Genomic DNA, 20,816 nt, shown 5'->3' with positions numbered 1-20,816 from the left:
TTTAATGAATAAACTATTATATATTCTGTTGAAACTACAGAGAGCTGTCCTGACTAAACACACTGCCTTGAAGTATGCCCGTTACTTGATTTTTGTCATTTTCATTTATATTATTTTATGCATGGTGTTACTTTCGTTTGCCTCCTTGCTGTTTAGATTTCAGCAGCTCCCAAAATAATTTTGAACCCAGGGTCTTATAAACAAGCATTTTTCCTGCATGAGTCTGGTCCACTGTGTGTATGTAAATAACCAGATACGTATTACATTCAACAGTTTAAAACTTGCAGAGAAAAGAAAAAAACATGATATACAATATGTGCCATACATTTATAAATATTTATTCATATTCCATCATGCATAGTTTGTCAGCAGCAATGTTTACTCTAATCAATATTACCAGTAAAATAAATATGGTCTTGATTACAGCTAAAACTCAATAATATGCATTTAAATTAAAACATGAATAGCTTACAGTGCACTATTATGCAGTTTTACACTGTTACATGTATGTTAAATACACAGTATGGAATCACAAAGCTTTCAGATAGTGTAACTCGGATAAGGCACTCGTTTACAGTTAGGGTTGGGTAACGTTTGGGTTTTTTCCGATACCCATGCTAAAACGATACTTTTAAAACGGTGCCGGAACCGATACTTTTGAAAACATTTAAAAAAAATATGTATTTATTAAAAAAAGGAGCACAAAATGACAGTCGGCGACATTTAAGAACAGCTTGTTTATTGCTAAGGCCATATGGTCAAAATTAAATGATTTATTAAAAATGTAATAACAATAACTTATAACAATCATTTATTTCACCAGTAAATTGCTGGTAAACAACGACACAACCACTAGATGGAAAAAGGGTATTTTTCAATAACTTTGAATGCACCATGAGGCTGGCGAGGCGAATTTCAAGCGAACCCACCGTCTGTGTTGTTTTTCCAACAACAGCAGCTGCAGACTACGTCTCTGTGTTGGAATCCTCTACAGTGAAATACAGTCACACCGCATTAGCTGTCAGCATTTTAACCATTCTCTTAATACAACCATGGTTTAATCCAGCTGCTAGCTAACGGTAGGCTAACGTTACCTGCTGCTAAGTGCATTATGCTAACTAGCGTCACATGCAGCGATGTTTCGGTAGCCTCTAACATCTGTTTCGGAACATCAGAGGGCAGCGCTGGCATTTCAGTGGCACCGAAATCCGCGTTCTAATTCGGTACGGTAGATACCGGTTGTTAAGGCACCGGTGGCGTATCAGCACCGGATGTCGGTACCCAAACCTATTTAAAAGTATATACTATATTTGACTCCTGAGCCTTTGGCCATTTTCTACAGCTTCTGAGGTTGGGCTTGCACTGCTCCGTACTGAGTCCAGCTCCAGTCCTGATCCTGGAGAGAGAACAAACAAGTTAATACTGTACTACTAAACATACCGTTCTCCATCTACTGAACATTTTCATGCCATTGTCCCATCTCAAAACTTAACTGAATCTATCAATACTCAATGCAAATGTATGGTAATAACCTATGTACAAATAATATTCAGGTCAATTAAAAATAGTCAAAAGTAAGATGCTTCAAGGATCTGTTTACATGCATGAACACACTCCCTCACTTCTGTATCCCATACCATGACACTGTGCTCCATCTCCTGGGTGGCGTCTTGCAACAGAGAAGTTAGTTGACTTAGATAACGCAGATTCTCATCCAGTAACTGATGAACAGTTTCACTGAAAAAGAGACGAAAGACTCTACATTCACTGAATGGATTCTTCTTACTAAGATGCTAGACTTTGAAGTGCATGGAGTGACCTCTTGTGGCAGCTTTTTGATTTGTACAAAACCCAGCAGCTGGTTTTAGGAGATCATTCAACTTGTTCTGTGCAGTGTAGATTTAAACTCATCTTATAGAATGTAGCTAATGACAGAGAAAACAGCCACATTATATTTTAGTGTGGCGATTCCTTTTAACAGTGTCTTTTTTAGATACAATTAAATATATATTGAGCTCTGTAAAACTTGTGACTTTTCCAGATCTTACCTGTCAGTGGATTGTTGCATAAGTGACTGTGATGGAGAATTGCTCTGGGCCTAAAGACACAACCACACACCATATTAGCTACAGTATTGCAGAGCTTCAAGCTACTAAAACAGCACTAATAGCTAACAATATTTTCTGTCTCTTGTTTTACACTCACACAGGCAATCTTGAGGAGGTACCAGAACTCTTTCTGTCTCTTCATTTGCATCTGCATCACTGCAGCCTCTGCAGTTTTTATGTTCTCTACAGCCCTCTCCAACTTAGGGAACAAATCAACGATGCGTCGCTTACACACCAGAATCGTACTACAGGAAAAAAAGGTGAGTTAAACCACAAAAAACACACAGAGAACTGTAACATAATACCTCAGTTATGCTGAACTTTGCATAGTTGCATTTATGTGTATGTGTGTATCTGTTTAGATTACACTTCTGGTTAAATTACCTAAGGTGAGTATACAAGTCTTTCAGCACTCTGTCCTGGTTCTGAACTGTTTGGACTATCATCTTCACCATGTCCGAGCTGTCACTGTAGCCATGTGGAGGGTCAGGACCTGTACGAACACATACCACTATGACCATCCATGTACTATCATCTGACACAGTCATGTAAACACACGCCACATACCATCCTGCTATTCACATTAACAGCTATTCTGAGGAATTAAACAAAAAGGTGGCCCCTGTGACACGTTTGTTCAGTGAATCCATCTGCACATTTGCCAGCCATTGAATTTATTTGTTATACAACTGAACTGTATCCATAGCAACAAGCATTATCAGATTCCACTGTAGCTGGCTATGATCAACAACAAAAAGCAGGAGCCCCTATAACTCGTGTTTTCCATTTTAAATGTGTAATGATTTGTACTAACTTTTGCATTTAGCTTTCAGTTGCTTGAAGAGGTCAATAGCCTTTTCCTCGCTGAAAAAAATGGCAAAAAGAGAGAGAGTTAACTTTTGCATACCGCAGTTATATTTTAATGATAGGCCCACATTTTTTCAAGTCTGTCTTAAAACAATTAGTCAGGTCATTAATTCCTTCCATCCGTACTGGCCATTAAAAGATCCTTTCTTAACATGCATCCACTAAAAGTGATGGAGGACAAAATCCAATGTCCTCGTTTTATCATACAATATATTCTAAAGTTTATCTGAAGTTAATATGAGGCTTCAGCCGTCTGATTTCAAATCAAGCGGATATCTTCCAAAGTTTGTTTAGTACAAATTATTTCTATTTTGAATATGGGCGCATGCCTATTGTTTTAAGACTGATTGAAACATGTGAACTCCTTTAAGAAAAGGATTATAGTGTACATATAACAGAGATACTGACAGCTGTTCCATTACATCCCCCTGTCTCCTCGCAAATGGACTCCTCTGCAATTCCACAATCTCAGAATGTAGAGCCACTATCTCTTCATCCAGATACCCCACATCTGCAACCTACAGCACAAAACACCCTTAGCATGCTGTGTTTTTAAATCACTGCAAGTAAGTTTACAACTGCAAGTAAGTAACAACATTCCTACCTTTGTGAACCCGTCGGCTTTATCTTCATTTTCCTGCCAGGTCTTCAACATTTTTTCTGAAGCTTCAGAAAAACGCACAACAGCAGATAGTTTACCTAAGGCATCAGTAACTACTTTAAATTATGTATCACATCAGGAGATAAGCATGCACTCACAGATGCCGATGTGCCTCTGCTTGGTGTACTGCTCAAGGTCGTGCTGGATGCTGGTTTTAAAAAAAGCCAGTTTGGCTCGGAGCTGCTGCGACTGGGAGAACAGCAGGTTCTTGTACCGTGTTAGGTTGGTGTTGTAGCGCAGCAGGCTCAGCCTACACATGCACAAATACAAGGTAAGGATGTTTCAGTGTGTAGGTGTATGTGTATGTGTGCGTTTCTGCACTTACATGGCAGCCCTATGTCCCTGGTACAGGCGAATGTAGTCCTCTTTCAGTCCGCAGATGTAGCTGACGGCTTCCCCCCACACCTTTCTCAGTGCAGAGAGTGGGAGCTGTGTCTTAGTCTCCCTGACTGAGACAACACACGATTCCCACATTAACTTGGACAACAAATAAAAAGAATTTGCTACAACAAATCTTTGGAGGGTAAAAACATAACAAAGACGATGCACTCCCAGATGTGTTGACCAAAAATTTGCTGTAAACTGAGAAGAAACTAACAATCTTGCACACTGTCGATCACTTTTATTTACACATTTTTCCAAGTCCAAAGTTAACCTTCCAGAGAGCAGCAACAGACGAGAGTAACTTTTAGAACATTATTTTACAGCTCAGTATACATTTATATATCTCACCTATAAAGTTGACACGGTCTGGCAGAGGTCTGGCAGTCAGCGGTCCTGAGTACTTGGTCAGGCTCTTATCAAACAGGAAAACTATGGAGCTGTCCCAACCTCGCTGAAAGCAGAGAACAAATTAGAGATGGTCCGATACCATTTTTTGCTTCCCAATACCAATTCCGATACCTGAACTTGCGTATCGGCCGATACCGAGTACCGATCCGATACCAGTGTGTCATATATTTTATTATGTTTTAACAACTGTATACTAATATCCCTGTATGGATGTGATATGATTTCTATCTTTGTTGTCGGTCTGGCTCAGGTTAAACTCTTTGTGAAACATGAACAAACACAGAACTTTCTTTTATTCTCCAGTTTGACAGTCAGTTATAACGGAAAAAGAACATAAATAAACTACTTTAACGTAGATTTTCTTTAGGGCTTTATTACGTGGTATCGGATCGGTGCATAAACTCCAGTACTTCCCGATACCGATACCAGAGTTTAAGGCAGTATCGAAGCCGATACCGATACTGGTATCAGTATCGGAACATCTCTAGAACAAATATCCCTGTGAATACTAAAGTGTGTGTTAGTGGAGGTTTGCTAACTGGTGAAGTCTAGTCTATGCTTAGGTTTACATTTGCTGGAACATTTTCTTCCAGAGAAGCTAGACAGACTGGAAGCAAGCAATATTTATGCACTCATACAGTCTGCAAAATATTGTCAAAAAAATGTGTCCCTTCTTACAAACCAACTCATTTACCTTATCAATTTTTACTCCACGAAAAACCCACTGGAAACTAAATGTTGAAGTAATTTCACTATTTATATATGAAGGCAAAAAAATAATTCCAACTACCAGAAATAATAAGAACAGTGTAATGTATAACACGACGATATTTAAAATAATATGAAGATAAAAAAAAGAGTTGGTTGTCTGCTGCGTATGTACTTGTGGCTGGGCCTGTTAAACATTAGATATTTTTGTTTATGTGTGTGTGCGTGTGTGTGTGTGTGTGTGTGTCCCCCATACCAATCCCTCCGGCAGACAGTGTGCGGGCAGTCTGCGTGGGTCGAGGGAGATTCCCGTCTCCAGCAGCAGCTCTTGACTCAGCGGGGAGATGTGCGTCTGAGTGTGTGTCTCCAGACGAAGCTGCAGGGAGTGTAAACTCTCCTCAGCACCCAAAACTAAAGAGTGCAGCTGTGCTGACGTCATGTCCAACACATGAATCACCTGGAGAAATAAAGGCACAAAGCGTAGTGGGTTTGCTTTGTGTGCTGTCCTCAACTGGGACATATAAAACCACGAATACACTCAATAAAATCTGGTTTAGGTGAGTCTGAAGGCTCTGACACATCGACCTGACGGCCGACCGCAGAAAAGCCAGTCGGACTGACTGCCTCCCCGAGTTGGTCAAAAAAGTGCCTCGGAACACACCGAAGCGACGCCGACTTGAGCGTACGTTCTGTGTGTGCGCGAGACGTAATACGTCTCCATAACAGCAGGCAGCGCTAATCTGTATTGCCGCCCAAAAAAAACAAACCTGAAGCTGATTGGACGAACGTGTCACGTGGGTCTGGCTTCTCTTGAATCTCAAAACTGACCATAATGGCGGCTCGTTCGGAATACAATTGCGTATTTTACGAAAATAGTTCACCGAAACGTGTTTCTGAAAACATTTTAAGCGAGAAATAGGCCATGCAGTTGCTGAATCTGTCTTCATTTCAGATTGACAAAGGTCAGTTTAGAAGATTTTCGTCAGATTTTGAGAGGCGTTCATCACGTTCATCCCGCTCACTCATTTCCGGGTTAGCACTCCACCAATCAGATTGGTCATTGAGTCCGACTGCCTTGTTGCCGATTCAACATGTAAAATCGGCCCAAATGAAGGCCTCCGACTGACGAAGGCACCGAACACACCAAACGGACTTGAGTCACCGACCTCGCCAGACTGTCCGACGGCCGATAATCAGGTTGGTGTGTCAGCACCTTAACTACAGGCAAGGTCCCTATTATAAATACAGGCAAGGTCCCTATTATTAACCTTCATGTTGAGAATATTCTGTAGAGCTGTGTAGCAATGCGGTTTGTTTGTGTCAGGATCCAGCCCACCACCACGCGTTGCAGCGTCCCACAGTAACAACACCTGCAGAAGACACTCGACTGGTTCCTGCAACGGTCTATGAAAACACACACACACACACACACACACACACACACACACACACACACACACACACACACACACACACACACACACACAGTTAGAATGTGGGACGCTTGACTGGTAGGTATGAAAAAAGTGTCTTTTTTGTCTCTACCTGCTGAGATTATTGGGATATGGGAGATGTGGGGAGAATCGGACTTCTCCATTCATGTCCTCTACTGCCATGATGTCTTTGGGACCTTTGTTCTTGACTTTACTTGTCCTACAAAAGCAGGACAAGATGCAACCAGAGATAGCTGACATTAACGCTAACAAATTGAAACTAGACCCATAAAATATTCTAAACATTCAGGAGAAAAACAGCTGTATAACTGTCTCCCTCTTTATCATGCAAATATTTTGCAGATAAAAATGTAGTCACAATCACTACATTAATAAAAAGTGTATATACGTAAATTCCTTAAATTAAGTGAGTCTTTAGTGGTCAATATCAAATTTAATTTAACCTGGTTTAGGATCTTTATTTAGTACTGTATGATAACACTCAATCAAATGTAACATTTTGATGTGATTTAGATATACTGCAGACAATCATCAAATTATTTAGGATTATTAGATCTTCTCATTACATATGTGGAGATATTGTATAACGTTAAATCCCCCAAATGTGTGTTTTAAAGCCATGTGTATGTCCATGTTCTTCAGCACACAGACAAGACTCACCACTGTACAGGCTGCATGTGATGTAAAAAGGGGCGAAAGCCACAAGTGCATTCAAAGATCACTGTCCCAAAGCTCCAGTAGTCCACAGTTACAGTGTAGGGTTTACTCTCAAACAGCTCTGGAGCCTGGCACACATACAGACAGGTTTATTAAACAAGGCTTGATTGTTACATCTATTGGGAATAAAAACCTTGCAGAGCAATGCATTACTGATGCAACACTTACCAGATACTGGAGAGTTCCAACAAAGGATGTACAGAGACTGCCCTGATCTAGGTCTTTTGCATAACCCAGATCTATGATTTTATGGACAAGCTGGAAGAAAACATAGTTTGAGATGAGAGCAAGGCACAGAAAATCTTCAGATGAAATTGAATATAACACAAGCTGCATGCATATACAAAAGTAAACTAGTTTACCTTCCCACCAACCTCCTGCAGAACTATGTTCTCTGGCTTCAGGTCTCTGTGAATGATCTTATTTTCATGTAGATATTGGATACCAGAACCTGTGTTTGTAAAGAAAACAATTCCATGTACATTTATGCATGAACATTTCTTAACAGTGACTTTTTGTCAAAGTAAAAGCTGAGGAAAACATTACCAATGTCACTGAGCAGCGAAAGGACTTCACCCTCCTTTAGCCCACAACAGTTTTCTGGTTTATTCAACACCTAAAAAAGAGGTATGGAGGTTAACAGTGTAATGTTTGAAAAGACAACAAATTGCTTGGGGTCTTTATAATATACCTGATACCTTGCGGAGGTCTCCTCTTGAGCAGTACTCCATGGCCAACAGAGGTAAGTCATTTAAAGCAATGGAGCTCAACTCTTCTGGAACTTCTCTGGCCTGAACAACATTCACATGGTTGAGCCTAAAACAGAAAGAGAGCCAAACATGCAGCGATGGTTTAACAAAAACAAAATGTGCAGTTACGTTTGTTCATAGGCTGCTTTGTGAACACAAGCAGATGATTTACACTCACTTCTTCATGATCTGAATCTCTCTGCCCCAACGGTCTTTGTTCTTGGAGTTCAGCTCCAAGCGGCAAAGTTTCACCGCAATCTTCTCTCCCAACTCCTGCTCCAAACACAGACAGGGAATAAAACCAAGCTACAGATACATATGGGTCTTGGGTTTACGTTCTCCTTTGCATACTGCTGGATGGCAGAACTTACAAGGTGCTGGTACAGGTAGACATTCCCAAAGCCTCCTGTCCCAAGTTTCTCCTTCATTTCCCAGGAGCCGCACAGCTGGTTCTGTTTAAGTGCAGACCGCTCCATATTGTGAGGTCTGCTGGAACCGCTGGGTTACCAAGGGACCAGAGCTTAAAAAAAAAAAGAAAAATATAAAATCTGTCACTGTAACATTATGTCGACTACACTGTAGATCTTGATCAAGGCTTCTGTTCTTAAAGCCTTTTTAATTACACATCTGCCTCTACAGCTGCAGTGTTACTTTCAACAGTTAAATGTTCTTTACTACATATTCATGTATTATATTTTCTCTTCATTAGAAATAGACACTTATCATAGCCTTTTTAAAATATACATTAACTTTATTTTAGAGCTGCTTTTAATATTATTGTATTAGCTTATTTATGTACTGTTTTTTATATTGCAGTGGTGCACATATATTTTTGTATAGTGACCTCATTTTCCCACGAGGAAACAGTTTTATTTAACTTTAATCACATGTAACGTTACTATTGTTGATGTTGCACTTTGCGCTTATTGTTAGCTGTAGCTAGTTGTAGCTGTTGTTATTGGAAAGCCAATGTTACAATGTCAGTGGTTCAGTGAAGTCAGATAACTCAAAGACAGATTGACCATGTTGAACAAAACATCTACTAAAAGCAACATCTCACTCCACAAACATGATGAACTCACCTGTCCAGGAGGTCAGAGTCGACAGACGAGTTGTTAACTTAACGTTACTTTGGATGTCTGAACATTGTTGCTTCAGAGTTAGCTAACGGTGTTGTTTACGGTTCATTTTCTTATTTAGTGTTCAGCAAAAAGGTTAAGCTGGCGAAATAATACCTTCACCCTTTACAGTCCATCAAACACGGCTTTAAAGATTACGTTTATGCTGTGTTTTTGTTGTAGTTTTGAGTGAAAAGCTGCTCGATATCTACGCAAAGTGAAAGTGTAGCTAGACTGTGACAGGCAGACGTTGTTTCTGCGCATGCGTGTCTGGTTTGAGAACAGCTCTCTGTAGGACTACTCCCTCTGTTGGGGAATTCCCATCACACCCGTGACCCACAACCAAAGAAGCAGACAAAGTGTAAACCATAGACTATTAATATTTACAGTATATGGTGTAAACGGATGTATTTAATGTCAACAGGGGTGTTAAAGGTCCCATGACATGGTGTTCTTTGGATGCTTTTATATAGACCTTAGTGGTCCCCTAATACTGTATCTGAAGCCTCTTTCCCAAAATTCAGCCTTGGTGCAGAATTACAGCCACTAGAGCCAGTCCCACAATGACCTTTCCTTAGTATGTGCCATTTATGTGTCTGTAGCAATTGAGGAGGAGAGATGGGGGGCAAGGTGGAGGGTGGGGGTGTGGCCTTGACCAACTGCCACTTTGCTCGTTTGAAAGCCATGATGTCTCTCTCTCTCATGGGTGGGCCAAATTCTCTGGGCGGGCAAAGCAGAGAAAGTGGAGGTAACCTTGCTCCTTATGACCTCATAAGGAGCAAGATTCCAGATCAGCTCATCTGAGCTTTCATTTTCTCAAAGGCGGAGCAGGATACCCAGGGCTTGGTTTACACCTATCGCCATTTCTACTCACTGGGGGACCATAGGCAGGCTGGGTGAACTCATATTAATGTTAAAAAAAAACTCATAAAGTGAAATTTTCATGCCATGGGACCTTTAAATAAACCCACTCGTTTTTTGTTGACAATAAAAGCAACTGCTCAGTAGCAGCTAAGAACTAATATTTCCAAAACTTTGACACTTTAAAAGTGTTCACTAGATGGTGACATTGCCGCAGCTTTAGTCATAATCAGAAGCTCATTACAGTACAGAAATAGTTTTGTCAGTCTTTAGTTAGTCTCGAATTGATCAAGACCTCCTTTTCAGAGAGACCATATGCACTCAAAGAAACATTTACAGTATAAGCATTAATAAACACACAAATTCACAGCAAACAAAATCCCCATACACTATATCAGTTTCATATTAAAAAGAGAACAATTAGGGTACAAGTGGCAAACATTACATTTAGCTGACACTTTTATCCAAAGCAACTTACAATTGCTATATATGTCAGAGGTAACAAACCTCTGGAGCAACTAGGGGTTAAGTGTCTTGCTCAGGGACACATTGGTTGATGTATCACAGTGGGATTTGAATGCAGGTCTCCCACACCAAAGGCAGTTGACATATCCACTGCGCCATCACCACCAGTACAAGTATGATGGTTATATTTTAATCTTAAAAAGCAACGAGATATTCATTTTTGAGTTTCATTACATTTGTAAAGAGCATATTTAAATCCAGTTTTTCAAGCACAATGATTACTGTTTAGATGTGATCAGAAAGCAGAAAGTTAATACAGCCTCATAGGTAAATAATGTACAATGCAACATCCTTCTCTTGTTGGTTAAAGAGGAATATGCCACCTTTTCATTTGGGATACAATGGTGAGTCAAGACGGTGTTGCTTTTGCTTAGGTGCAGTGCACTGTGATCACAGTCAAGAGGCTCTAAGGTGGAGGGCATACAATCTATACCAGGGGGTCCTCAAAGTTACTGCAGGTGGGCCGCAAAATTCTTGTTTGATACATTTTTTTGTTTGATAAATCTTTTGTTTTTCTTTTTCAAAATTTTTAATATGTCTGAAAATATTACATTTATTACCATGAATCCAACATATTATTATCAAAGGAAAAGCAGTCTTAATTTGTGATTAAAAAAATATTTAATTTACAAAACATTGATGATAGGCTTAGGCTATATGTAGCCACCATGGCAGACATCATAGCTACACCACTGATCAAGTGCAAACATAATTGTAGGTTGAAAAAAGTCTTCCACAAGAAAAACATGACTTTTTTTCTGTACAAACATCAAAGTTTAATCTTCTGTTTGGTAGTCAGGTGTTCCAGGTGGTTCTTAAAAGTTAGTCAGTTCTCCAGCCAGATTCCCAAATATTTGTAACATTCAACACATTTCAGTTTTGGTCCCAGTCTTTCAACTATCAAACAGAAATGCCATTAAAAAGGGCACTTTGCAGTTGCATGAACAAATCTGCATTTCAAGCCCAACTAATCTTTCACTGAGAATAAGAAAATGGACTATTACATTACATGGGATATAATAAAATGTTGTTTCTTTTTTTTCAAATTAACAATTTAAATCATTTATTTTAGATTCTGTATTAGGCGGGTTATGGTTCCAGAGGTTTGACTTCATCAGGGAGAAATCATAATTTCTCAATCTATTAAACAAAAGATGAGCTAACAGTAAACCATGGGAAATGTGCAATTAGTCAAGAATTCTGACAACATAGTCAAAGCAATGAGGCCCTCGTTGCATCTGCTTTGACTATGCTGAGGGGCAGTGCTGTTCAATGAAACAAAATGCTCTGCAACTGCTTTTGTGCTTTTGCTGTTTTTGTTCCCCTCTGTGTGAAACTGAGTTTGTGAAGCAAGACAGCTTTCAGACCATTATTCAATTAAAGAATTATTAACAAAATTTGGTCTTTGCTTAGCCAGTGTTCAACCATTATTGACATTTATATTATTAGAAATTAATTTTATTTAAATATCACGTTGCTTTCTCCACAAGTTGCTCAAATGAAAAGTCAATTATATTTACTGTCTGTAGACTATTAAGATGTCCAAATGAATCTATATATTCATTTTCAGACTCAAAGTAGCTATAAGTTACAATTACTGTGAAAATCAAACAAGTGAAATGTACGCATGCATACCAACCCTCATAGCTGCTTATTAAAACAGTTTTATTCAACAGAATGTACTTTTTGCTGGAAAGGGGAAGCAGAAAGGTATCTCGTGATTCAATAGAGAAGCTGAAAACACATGTAATCTAAAATTCGTCACTAGAGTGACAATATCAGGTGATGTAAGTGTAAAAGGTTTGGATTGTGAAAATCAATGGTTTCCTGACTGTTTCACCAGGTGTTAATCCCTTTAGAAACAGGAGAGTTAAAGTGACTGGCAGGGTTTGAGTCTGAGATGTTTTGCACGTTTCAAGTTCTATTGATCAGAATTCAGAAAATAAGAAATATTAGGAGTTGACTTCCCTTCTTGGGGTTTAAAAAACGTTCCTCTCACACATGAGGCAACCACACTTTGATCAAGATAGCGGTTATATCTGTGAAGTCTAATTTCTTTTTCTCTTCTTATTAGGCTATAAAATAAACTGTGAATCACACTGTTAGGGTTTCACACGGCAGGCTTCTATTTCTCGGTTTCTCCTTCCTCTTTTTCTCAGAACTGATGTCAGTGGGTTTCATATGTGCAAACTCCCACGGTGTCTGGAGATACTGAAGCTGTTACATTTTAATGTGCAGGTTGTGACCCTATTGTTACAGGGAAATAACACAGCAGTAATCATACTTTTTATGGTTTTAAGCTTTACTTCTTGTTAGATCAAAAAATATATTAAAGTATAAATTATAGTATATACAGTATAAAACAGGATACATCATCTGTTCACAGGTATCTTATGCTTGAGGGCCAACACCTCTCACCACGCTAACGCAACTGTAGAGATTTATCAAAATAAAACAGAACTTTATTAGAAGAATATTTAACACAGAAAGTTGAGGAAGATACCAGGAACTGCAAGAGGTGAGTTTCAAGCCTTCAGGATGGTATTTTGAGGGTGACTGGTGTCCAGCCTGTGTCAAAATCCACTCTGCTGTAGGTTGCAGATGGCTTCAACCACAAATGTTTCCATGGGTTGGATAATTTCTGGTAACTTAGTTCTATTTTTGGTAAAACATATATGTGAAGCTTAAAGTAGACATTTATCAGAGAGGGCTACTGGAGTCAAAACATTAATTGATGTTTGTTATTAAGTTGTGTCATGCTTCCTGACTTCATGCATGCTGTACATGTTTTACATGTTTATCTCATCCCTTTAAGTTATCCGGTCCACAAAGCCCTGCCAAAAGGTGTCATATCTGGCTATTGTCACCAAAGAGGAAATGTGAGTAAGTAACACAAGCGTCAGAGTATTTGATAGGGGTATGTGAGGGAGAATCCAGTCTAGAAATCCCCAAGCAAAATCCATAACAATGCCTATTCTTTTATGGGAAATTGTGTTACATTATTAGTACAAGATGTGCAAAGAATGTTGTTTTGAAAGACAGCTGCTCTGTTATCCAAAACAGATTTAATTGAAAAAGTTGCTTAAACTAATCTGGTAAAAAACAAGGAATTTACAACTACTTAACAGATGATGAATGATGATGAATCCCTGATCATTGAGATGTTTAAACTGAGGAAATATCCCAACCCATTGAAGACAACATAAGAAGTCTAAATAAATCTCTCTTTTCTTATTCTCTTTAGTCTTTATTATCTGGAATTGACACACAACACATCAAGAAAGCATTCCTTTACATATGATACAGACTTACAAAATGGAATATCAATTGAATCAATGTTAAGTGTTTCAATGGAGCATTGGATATCCTACAAATGAACATATGTAACATTACCATATAGTGTGGGGAAATGTTGTATCTAATTTCACAGGTTCTTGAGTGGACATTTAAGATGAAGGATCAAGTGATTAAATACCAGTTTGAACTGATGCCATCAATACCACTTGAGTGTGTTTCGACTGTAGAAATAAGACCTCAGTTATACATTAAAATATTAGATTATGCCTATAACAAAGTAGTAGGTATTCTGTTTCTTCAGTGCATATGTTGTAGTGTCTGACCAATTTATGTTATGGAAAAAAAAATTAACTAAATTCAGTAAATTAATTTCAAACCTGTCATTCTACTTTTTAATGAGATGTGCTCTTCTGCACCCACATATGCAGCAGTTGCCATTGTACGTATGAGCAATTTTGGATATGTCATTTTGAGCAATATCACTGTGGTTATAGTGGAAGGAGGAGGTGCTCAAGGAATGTGTCACAGGAAATGACAGATTCTTTATTCAAGACTTGCTTATCAGCAATTGAGCCCCACTGATGTTTTCATTTTTCTCCTTAACCCCTCCCACTTGTAGCCTGTCTGTTTTTAAATAGGAGGTTCATCAGCACAGCAACACCAGAGCAACTAACATCGGAGTCCTGCCACAACAAAGGTGCCTATCAGAGGACACAGAGAAGAGATAACAGTCCCCCCAGCTGGAAGAAATAACAAAGAGCTTCATCAGGATTGCAAGTTTGGACAGAAAGGTAACTATATCTCTGACAAAGCTTCTGTGACATGCAGCAAAATATAAGAAGTTGTTTTACCGTATTTATGATGAAGTATAAATGATAGGTCAATCCAAGCCAAGTCAGTTTTATTGATTTTGCCCAAAACCACACATCACAAATTGGATTTGTTATAATGGACCTGGGAAGAGGACACACTACACAAACGCACAAGAGGAAAAGCTCAAGCACCCCATTCACACAGATGGTAGAAAGGATGCAAACACACAGAGACTAATATTTCTGTGCTTTAGTTTAGTTTATTGGTTTACACATATACAAATACTACAGGTAATATACACATAATCAATAAAAGATGTGATGGAGAGATGCAAAAAACCCTCAGAGGGGCTTAATCTGGGCACTTTCCAATGCATACACCAATTAAAATTAAAATAAACTAAAATGCTGAAAAAAAAAAAAAGAAAGAAAAATTTAAACAAAAAGCCATTAACTTGTTAGTGTTAGCTTTGGAAAAATCTGATCGCAAAGCATTCCATATCACTAAACCTCTGTAATTTAATTTAATGCTAAACACAAAAAATGTTTTGTATCAAAAGTAAAGTGTTACCATACAACCATTTGATTTGTCATTATCAAGTTGATACTGTGTCCTAGAAATATCTAGAAATGCAATGTTTCAACTGTATGCATTGCAGAACTAATGTGATGTAATGGTGTGCACGTCATGCAGTAATCAACCATAACCTAAATTGATATTGCACTCACTGTACCGATAGAGGCTGTGTTTATAGTACAGAGCGAACACAGTGGACATGCTCTATCTGTTGCTCTCACATTAGAACCTCCACAGCACAGTTTTTCATCTGCAATAAATGTACACGTGCAATCAACAGAAATGTAACACTGTGTGAACTGAAGGTTAGCACAATTAAACCCAGATAAAGAAAGCACATGCCTGTTCAGTAGTCACACTTGTTTCTGTCCTATCATGTGCTTTAAGATAAACTCCGTATAAGGAGCTTTAAATTCAGTGGCTTGTTTTGTTCCATTTCTGTAATTTTGCTTCTTTTTTCAGTCTGTCTTAAGACAAAAATATCCCCAATAAGGAGAAGTGAAGATGAACCTGTTAGTCATCCTCGCCATCCTTGCAGCTATCAGCGTTGATGTGGTAAGCAATAATAAAAGAAAGTAACTTTAGGTTTAACTGTCATGCTGAGGGTGTCAGAGGATTTTTATAAATGTGTCTCAACCGTCTGTTCTTCTTTTTAGGCTTTTTCACGAAGACGGTCACCTAAATCCTGGGGCATTAACAAGGGTAAGCACACTGTCAAACCAACTTTATATTCATGCATTTGTTGCATCTGGTGAGAGAAATTAAATGTTCTTGTCTCTCTCTAATGTGATCCTCAGAGATGTGCCGGTCTGGGGATGGGAGCAGTTACAGGGGATTTGTTTCTGAGTCGGCAAACGGTAACACATGTCTCAACTGGAACAAGTTTAAAATCCCTTCAGGATCTTCAAATAGACTTGGCAACCACAATTACTGCAGGTATACTTTAAATGACCAATCTGGGACCTAGATAGACCATGTTAAGAAGAGGTATTGTGGGTTTAACAGGCTATTATTTAACTTGAATGTTAGGAATCCTGACCAGAGCTTGATGCCGTGGTGCCGTGTCCGAAAAGGAAGGAGGATCGTGAGAGAATTCTGCAACATACCCAGCTGTAAGGTTTGATCGGGAATTTAAAAAAATCATTGAAACATTGTATATGTTTGATTTGGATTTTTCTAATGATCTCTGTTTTCTGCTCCTGTACAGGTTCGACACCAACAGTAAAACCTACACCGGCTGTGGATACAGGTAGCTTTGTTATTTAAATACACTTTTTTCTCTCAATGTCACCTCGTGATTCCCTTCATCATCACTCACTGACTCGTCCTGTCCCCACAGAGCTGACATGTGGCGAGAGGTCTGAGCGGAGGATGCATAAAATTGTGGGTGGTTCTTTCACACCCATAGAGTCGCACCCATGGGTCGCTGCTCTCTTTCATCAGGGCAAACGTTTCCTCTGTGGTGGCACTCTCATCGCGCCATGCTGGGTTCTCACGGCTGCACACTGCTTCCTTGATGGGTGAGACAGAAAACACAACACACTATCATTTCCTCCACTAAAATTCTCATACTATGATTGCAATATGACTCATATGAGTATGTAATATGTTTACACACCTGTTGGTTTTTTGTTCAGTAAGGAGACAAACATCAAGCGTTTGTCTGTATACCTGGGAAAAACTGCCATCAATGACACAGATGCTGACAGGGAGCAGACATTCACTGTGGAAAAACTGATCATCCACCAAAAATACAATGAGTCCAACTTCAACAATGACATAGGTGTGCACAATTATTGTACTGTGTGTGTGTGTGTGTACATGAGAAAGAGTTGTAGCCTAATGGGTGCTTTGTGTGCAGGACTCATAGCTGTGTTTGTCTTTGCATTTCAGCACTGTTGAAGATCAAAAGCAGCAATGGAGGATGTGCAGTGAGGTCAGCGTCTGCCCGGACAGTGTGTCTTCCTCCATCTCACACTCAGCTTCCTGCAGGATTTCAGTGCAGCATCGCAGGATATGGGATGGAGAGATTCGGTATGTAATACAGAACCTCTAACCTACACATTCATTACTGATCATCTCACCCATTTTACTGATTCTTACAACTGACACTGTTGTCTGCAGCGGCGTGGCATTACTCACAGTACCTGAAGCAGGCCAAGGTGAAACTGCTCTCCAAGACGGAGTGTACAAGTAAATCGTACTATGGAGATCTCATCACAGAGAACATGTTCTGTGCTGGGAGCCCTGACTGGAGCACTGATGCCTGCAAGGTGAGCAACGAACCCATAGGCTATGCAGGAATGTCTTTAGTCTTTAAATGTCTGCACAAACACAGAAGTGCCTAAAGAAAAAACCTGAAGGAAGTTGTAATCTAACAGACATTATAATTATAATTATAATAATAATTTTCATCAGATTGTCATTACTTTGTTTATAGACAGTCAGTATCCATATGAGCCTTTATAACAACATACTATGTACTTGGATCTTTCTTTCTTTGCCGTGATCACTGACTGATTGTTGCGTCCTTTCTCTCACAGGGTGACTCTGGCGGTCCGTTGGTGTGTGAAGTGTCAGGTCGGATGTTTCTGTTCGGGGTGGTGAGCTGGGGTGAGGGCTGCGCCCTTAGGAACAAACCAGGGGTTTACACACAAGTCACCAACTACAACAAGTGGATCGCAGCTAAAACGGGGCTCTCCAAATACACCAAAGGAGTCATTTATCCCCTAAAATGAAGCTGTGGCAGACTGTTACCTGTTGGGCATTTTGTGCAGCAGTTTTGTAGCTAATGGGCATTTCTTTTTTAGTCATATAGTTTTGCACAGTGAATATTTAACAGTTCTAAATGAGTGTTTATTATTATTTTTTTATTTTCTATATTTCACTGTATACAGTTAAATTATTTATCTAATTTAATTTAAATAAGCATTTCCTCTTGTTGAAGGCTGGACCTGCTGTTGAGCTATTTATGTATAATAAATAAAATATTTTTATTACATATTCATTGTGTTTATTAATCTCCAAGCTCCAAATGTTTCTGTCTCTGTTTTGCATGTGCAGACTCTTCAACACATGTAGAAATATACACACCCTGTATGTATTCACCCTGTATGTCAGAAGAAGAACATCTGCTAAAGGACATAAATTTGGGTCTAACAAGTGAAATATATATTTTATGAAATAAACTGCGGATATTTAGAAATCCAAAACAACTGACTCTGGGACTCAGTTTGTGTGAGTTCAATTCAGTACACAGTATGTCCTTCAGTGGAAGTGTTCTTAAGATGAACACTGGAGGGCACTGTTGGGTAAAATAAAAATTACATTACAAACAGGCAGTTTAGTAGTCTCAAACATACTGGAAGTCAAAACTTTAAAAAAATATTTGAGTACAAACAACAATAGCATCCAAACATAATCAATATCTTTATGACAATTTATGACGGTTTAATACACACTTCTTACACTTTTTAGACACAGTGAATGTAGCAGTTTGCGTGTGCCAATTAATAGAGCAGGACTTTTCAACTTACATACTGCCATATGAGTCAAACTAGAAATACTAAATATAAGATATATGGTGTAATATGAAACGCTATAAGAAAAATGGTGTAATATGAAACGTTATGTCTTACTTGGCACTATCTGATTCCTCAAAAGCATATAGTTGAAAAATGTGGGGCTTTTGTTCTTATATCTCTCCCTAGTCATGAATTATTCCACTAAACATCTATCCAATTGACTGCAGCAGATTTATATTCATATATATAGTTGGAATAAAAAGAAATGCATGGCAGCTGAGGTTGGAGAGCTGATGGTTCAGGCTGTTAATGACACAGAAAGCAATCTGTTTTTTTTTCTTGCCTGACTTGACTTCCAACCTATATTTGCATTTTAATGGTCACAGCAATACTGCAAATAATTCTCACCATTGTTTAAAACCCTTACAGTGAAGCTCCTCTACAAACATAAAGATGTTGGTGGAGTCGACCCCAGGAATCTTTTAATTTTTATCTCCTGTCTCTTATGCTGAGATTGTAATGGAGCAATAGAGATTCACAGAGAGTTCAGCTCATAAATAAACAACATTGTTTATCAGTGCAGCAGAGAGATGCTTTTTAAAAAAAAAAATTTATTGATATGCTCAGGATTACAAATTGGTGTGATTTTTACAAAAACTATTTCAGCATAAAAAAGCAAAAAATAAAGCAGATAATTGGGACAAAAACAGAGTAAAAAAAAGCAAAAACAAAAGGAGAAAGATTAATTAAAGATAAGGTTTAACATGGTTAATGATCCGAAACATGCTGTTGTTCAGGTATAACATTTACCATGTTCACCATCTTACTTTAGCGTGTTAGCGTGCTAACATTTGCTAATAAACACTGAAGACAAAGTAGGCCTACAGCTGAGGCTTGTAGGAATGTCATTAGTGTTAGGCAACTTTACCTGATGGTAGTGATATAAATGAAAAGTCATTGGATGACTACATTTTGTCCCAGAATCAGATGTAATGAAGGCAAACTATAGGCTACTATTCTACGCTTTTATTCCTCTAGGACTCAGGAAGAAACTTTTGTTGATATCCATATGCAGCAAGGCCCAAATGAAAGTAGTTCTACTAAACATGGTTCTGTGAAGAAGGCTGAGCGTCACCTCATGCCAGGATTCCCAGGAAAGTTTCAGTGTGGAGCAAGTGTTTACATGTTCAGTTGTCCACTGACTCACACCTCTCTGTCTAATACCCCTTACTTCCAACACCAACACCCCACTCCCAAAAAAGAAACATGTCACAGGAACGCACCTCTGCTCCAATCATGCCAAACAATCCATCAATGTGAATGCATATACAACAGCAACACAAAGAAATGAAAGTTAAATCGTGGTGTCATCTTTTTAGTAAACTTTGTTGCAATAAACAACCACAATCCAGCTGGTCATCGCGTCATTATTGAAAGCATATACTTTAAAACCTCTCTAAGCGACCTGCTGCAATGCTTTCTATCAAAGTCTGTTTGGACAAGTCCACGTATACAGATTGTTCACAGCAGGACTACTGGAGCCAATCACAGTTCATCCTATTCCCCCTCAATTACTCACAGTGAGCAGTTTACTTTACTGCTCCTCTACTCCATCCATATATGGATTTGAGATGCGAGTATGAGTCTTACTCCTCTTTAAGGACAATTTCTAAGGGATAGGAGAGGAGAGGAGAGGAGAGGAGAGAGGAGAGGAGAGGAGAGGAGAGGAGAGGAGAGGAGAGGAGAGGAGAGGAGAGGAGTAGTAACAGGGTCTATTCTAACCAGGTGGACATAAGTGTCTGGTCTCTCTCCGGATGGCTTTTCTACCACACCCACATTAGACACACACACACACACACACACACACACACACACACACACACACACACACACACACACACACACACACACACACACACACACACACACACACACACACACACACACACACACACAGGGGGTCTCTTGGCTGGAGGCTCTTTGGTTGACACTGGGTTTCAGGGGTATAAATACCGCTGTTTTTGCTGCGGGGGTCTCCAGTTTCCC

The 20,816-nt window shown here is 39.0% G+C and overlaps 2 protein-coding genes across 3 annotated transcripts; one reads left to right on the top strand and one right to left on the bottom strand.

Annotated features, from left to right (window-relative positions):
* Nucleotides 1–315: 315 nt before the first annotated feature.
* LOC114571888 (inhibitor of nuclear factor kappa-B kinase subunit alpha) lies at nt 316–9,454 on the bottom strand. 2 transcript variants are annotated; one of them, XM_028603148.1, is made up of 22 exons: nt 9,139–9,454; nt 8,428–8,576; nt 8,235–8,329; nt 8,006–8,123; nt 7,854–7,923; nt 7,670–7,758; nt 7,476–7,565; nt 7,251–7,375; nt 6,682–6,789; nt 6,405–6,540; nt 5,393–5,593; nt 4,369–4,471; nt 3,962–4,085; nt 3,735–3,886; nt 3,580–3,641; nt 3,384–3,493; nt 2,923–2,972; nt 2,493–2,601; nt 2,206–2,353; nt 2,049–2,098; nt 1,638–1,737; nt 316–1,396 (listed from the first exon to the last, which is right to left on the bottom strand). In XM_028603148.1, the coding sequence occupies exons 2-22, from the start codon at nt 8,530–8,532 to the stop codon at nt 1,337–1,339; spliced, it is 2,205 nt and encodes a 734-aa protein (XP_028458949.1). In that variant the 5' UTR covers nt 8,533–8,576; nt 9,139–9,454; the 3' UTR covers nt 316–1,336. The 2 variants fall into 2 exon arrangements, with proteins under 2 accessions (XP_028458949.1, XP_028458950.1); XM_028603149.1 differs by lacking the exons at nt 8,428–8,576; nt 9,139–9,454 and having other exon boundaries at nt 7,999–8,123; nt 8,235–8,325.
* Nucleotides 9,455–14,495: 5,041 nt separating this feature from the next.
* plaua (plasminogen activator, urokinase a) lies at nt 14,496–18,247 on the top strand. Its single transcript, XM_028603833.1, has 11 exons — nt 14,496–14,648; nt 15,709–15,801; nt 15,903–15,948; nt 16,044–16,182; nt 16,276–16,358; nt 16,454–16,495; nt 16,586–16,766; nt 16,884–17,029; nt 17,140–17,280; nt 17,371–17,519; nt 17,790–18,247. Exons 2-11 carry the CDS (start codon nt 15,751–15,753, stop codon nt 17,982–17,984), a joined length of 1,173 nt encoding a protein of 390 aa, XP_028459634.1. The 5' UTR covers nt 14,496–14,648; nt 15,709–15,750; the 3' UTR covers nt 17,985–18,247.
* Nucleotides 18,248–20,816: the final 2,569 nt, after the last annotated feature.

Source organism: Perca flavescens, chromosome 17 (genome assembly GCF_004354835.1).
Source record: "Perca flavescens isolate YP-PL-M2 chromosome 17, PFLA_1.0, whole genome shotgun sequence".
NCBI classification, from domain to species: Eukaryota; Metazoa; Chordata; class Actinopteri; order Perciformes; family Percidae; genus Perca; species Perca flavescens.
The sequence above is the reverse complement of the archived record's forward strand: the minus strand, read 5'-3'. Positions and strand labels throughout refer to the sequence as shown.

Coding starts and splice junctions, on each gene's coding strand:
- plaua (XM_028603833.1), top strand. CDS start 15,751: ATGAACCTGTTAGTCATCCTCGCCATCCTTGCAGCTATCAGCGTTGAT. Junction 15,949..16,043: donor ATCCTGGGGCATTAACAAGG/GTAAGCACACTG, acceptor TGTGATCCTCAG/AGATGTGCCGGTCTGGGGAT. Junction 17,030..17,139: donor CAACTTCAACAATGACATAG/GTGTGCACAATT, acceptor TTTGCATTTCAG/CACTGTTGAAGATCAAAAGC.
- LOC114571888 (XM_028603148.1), bottom strand. CDS start 8,532: ATGGAGCGGTCTGCACTTAAACAGAACCAGCTGTGCGGCTCCTGGGAA. Junction 3,887..3,961: donor CAGGGACATAGGGCTGCCAT/GTAAGTGCAGAA, acceptor GTGCATGTGTAG/GCTGAGCCTGCTGCGCTACA. Junction 2,602..2,922: donor ACTGAAAGCTAAATGCAAAA/GTTAGTACAAAT, acceptor GTGTTCGTACAG/GTCCTGACCCTCCACATGGC.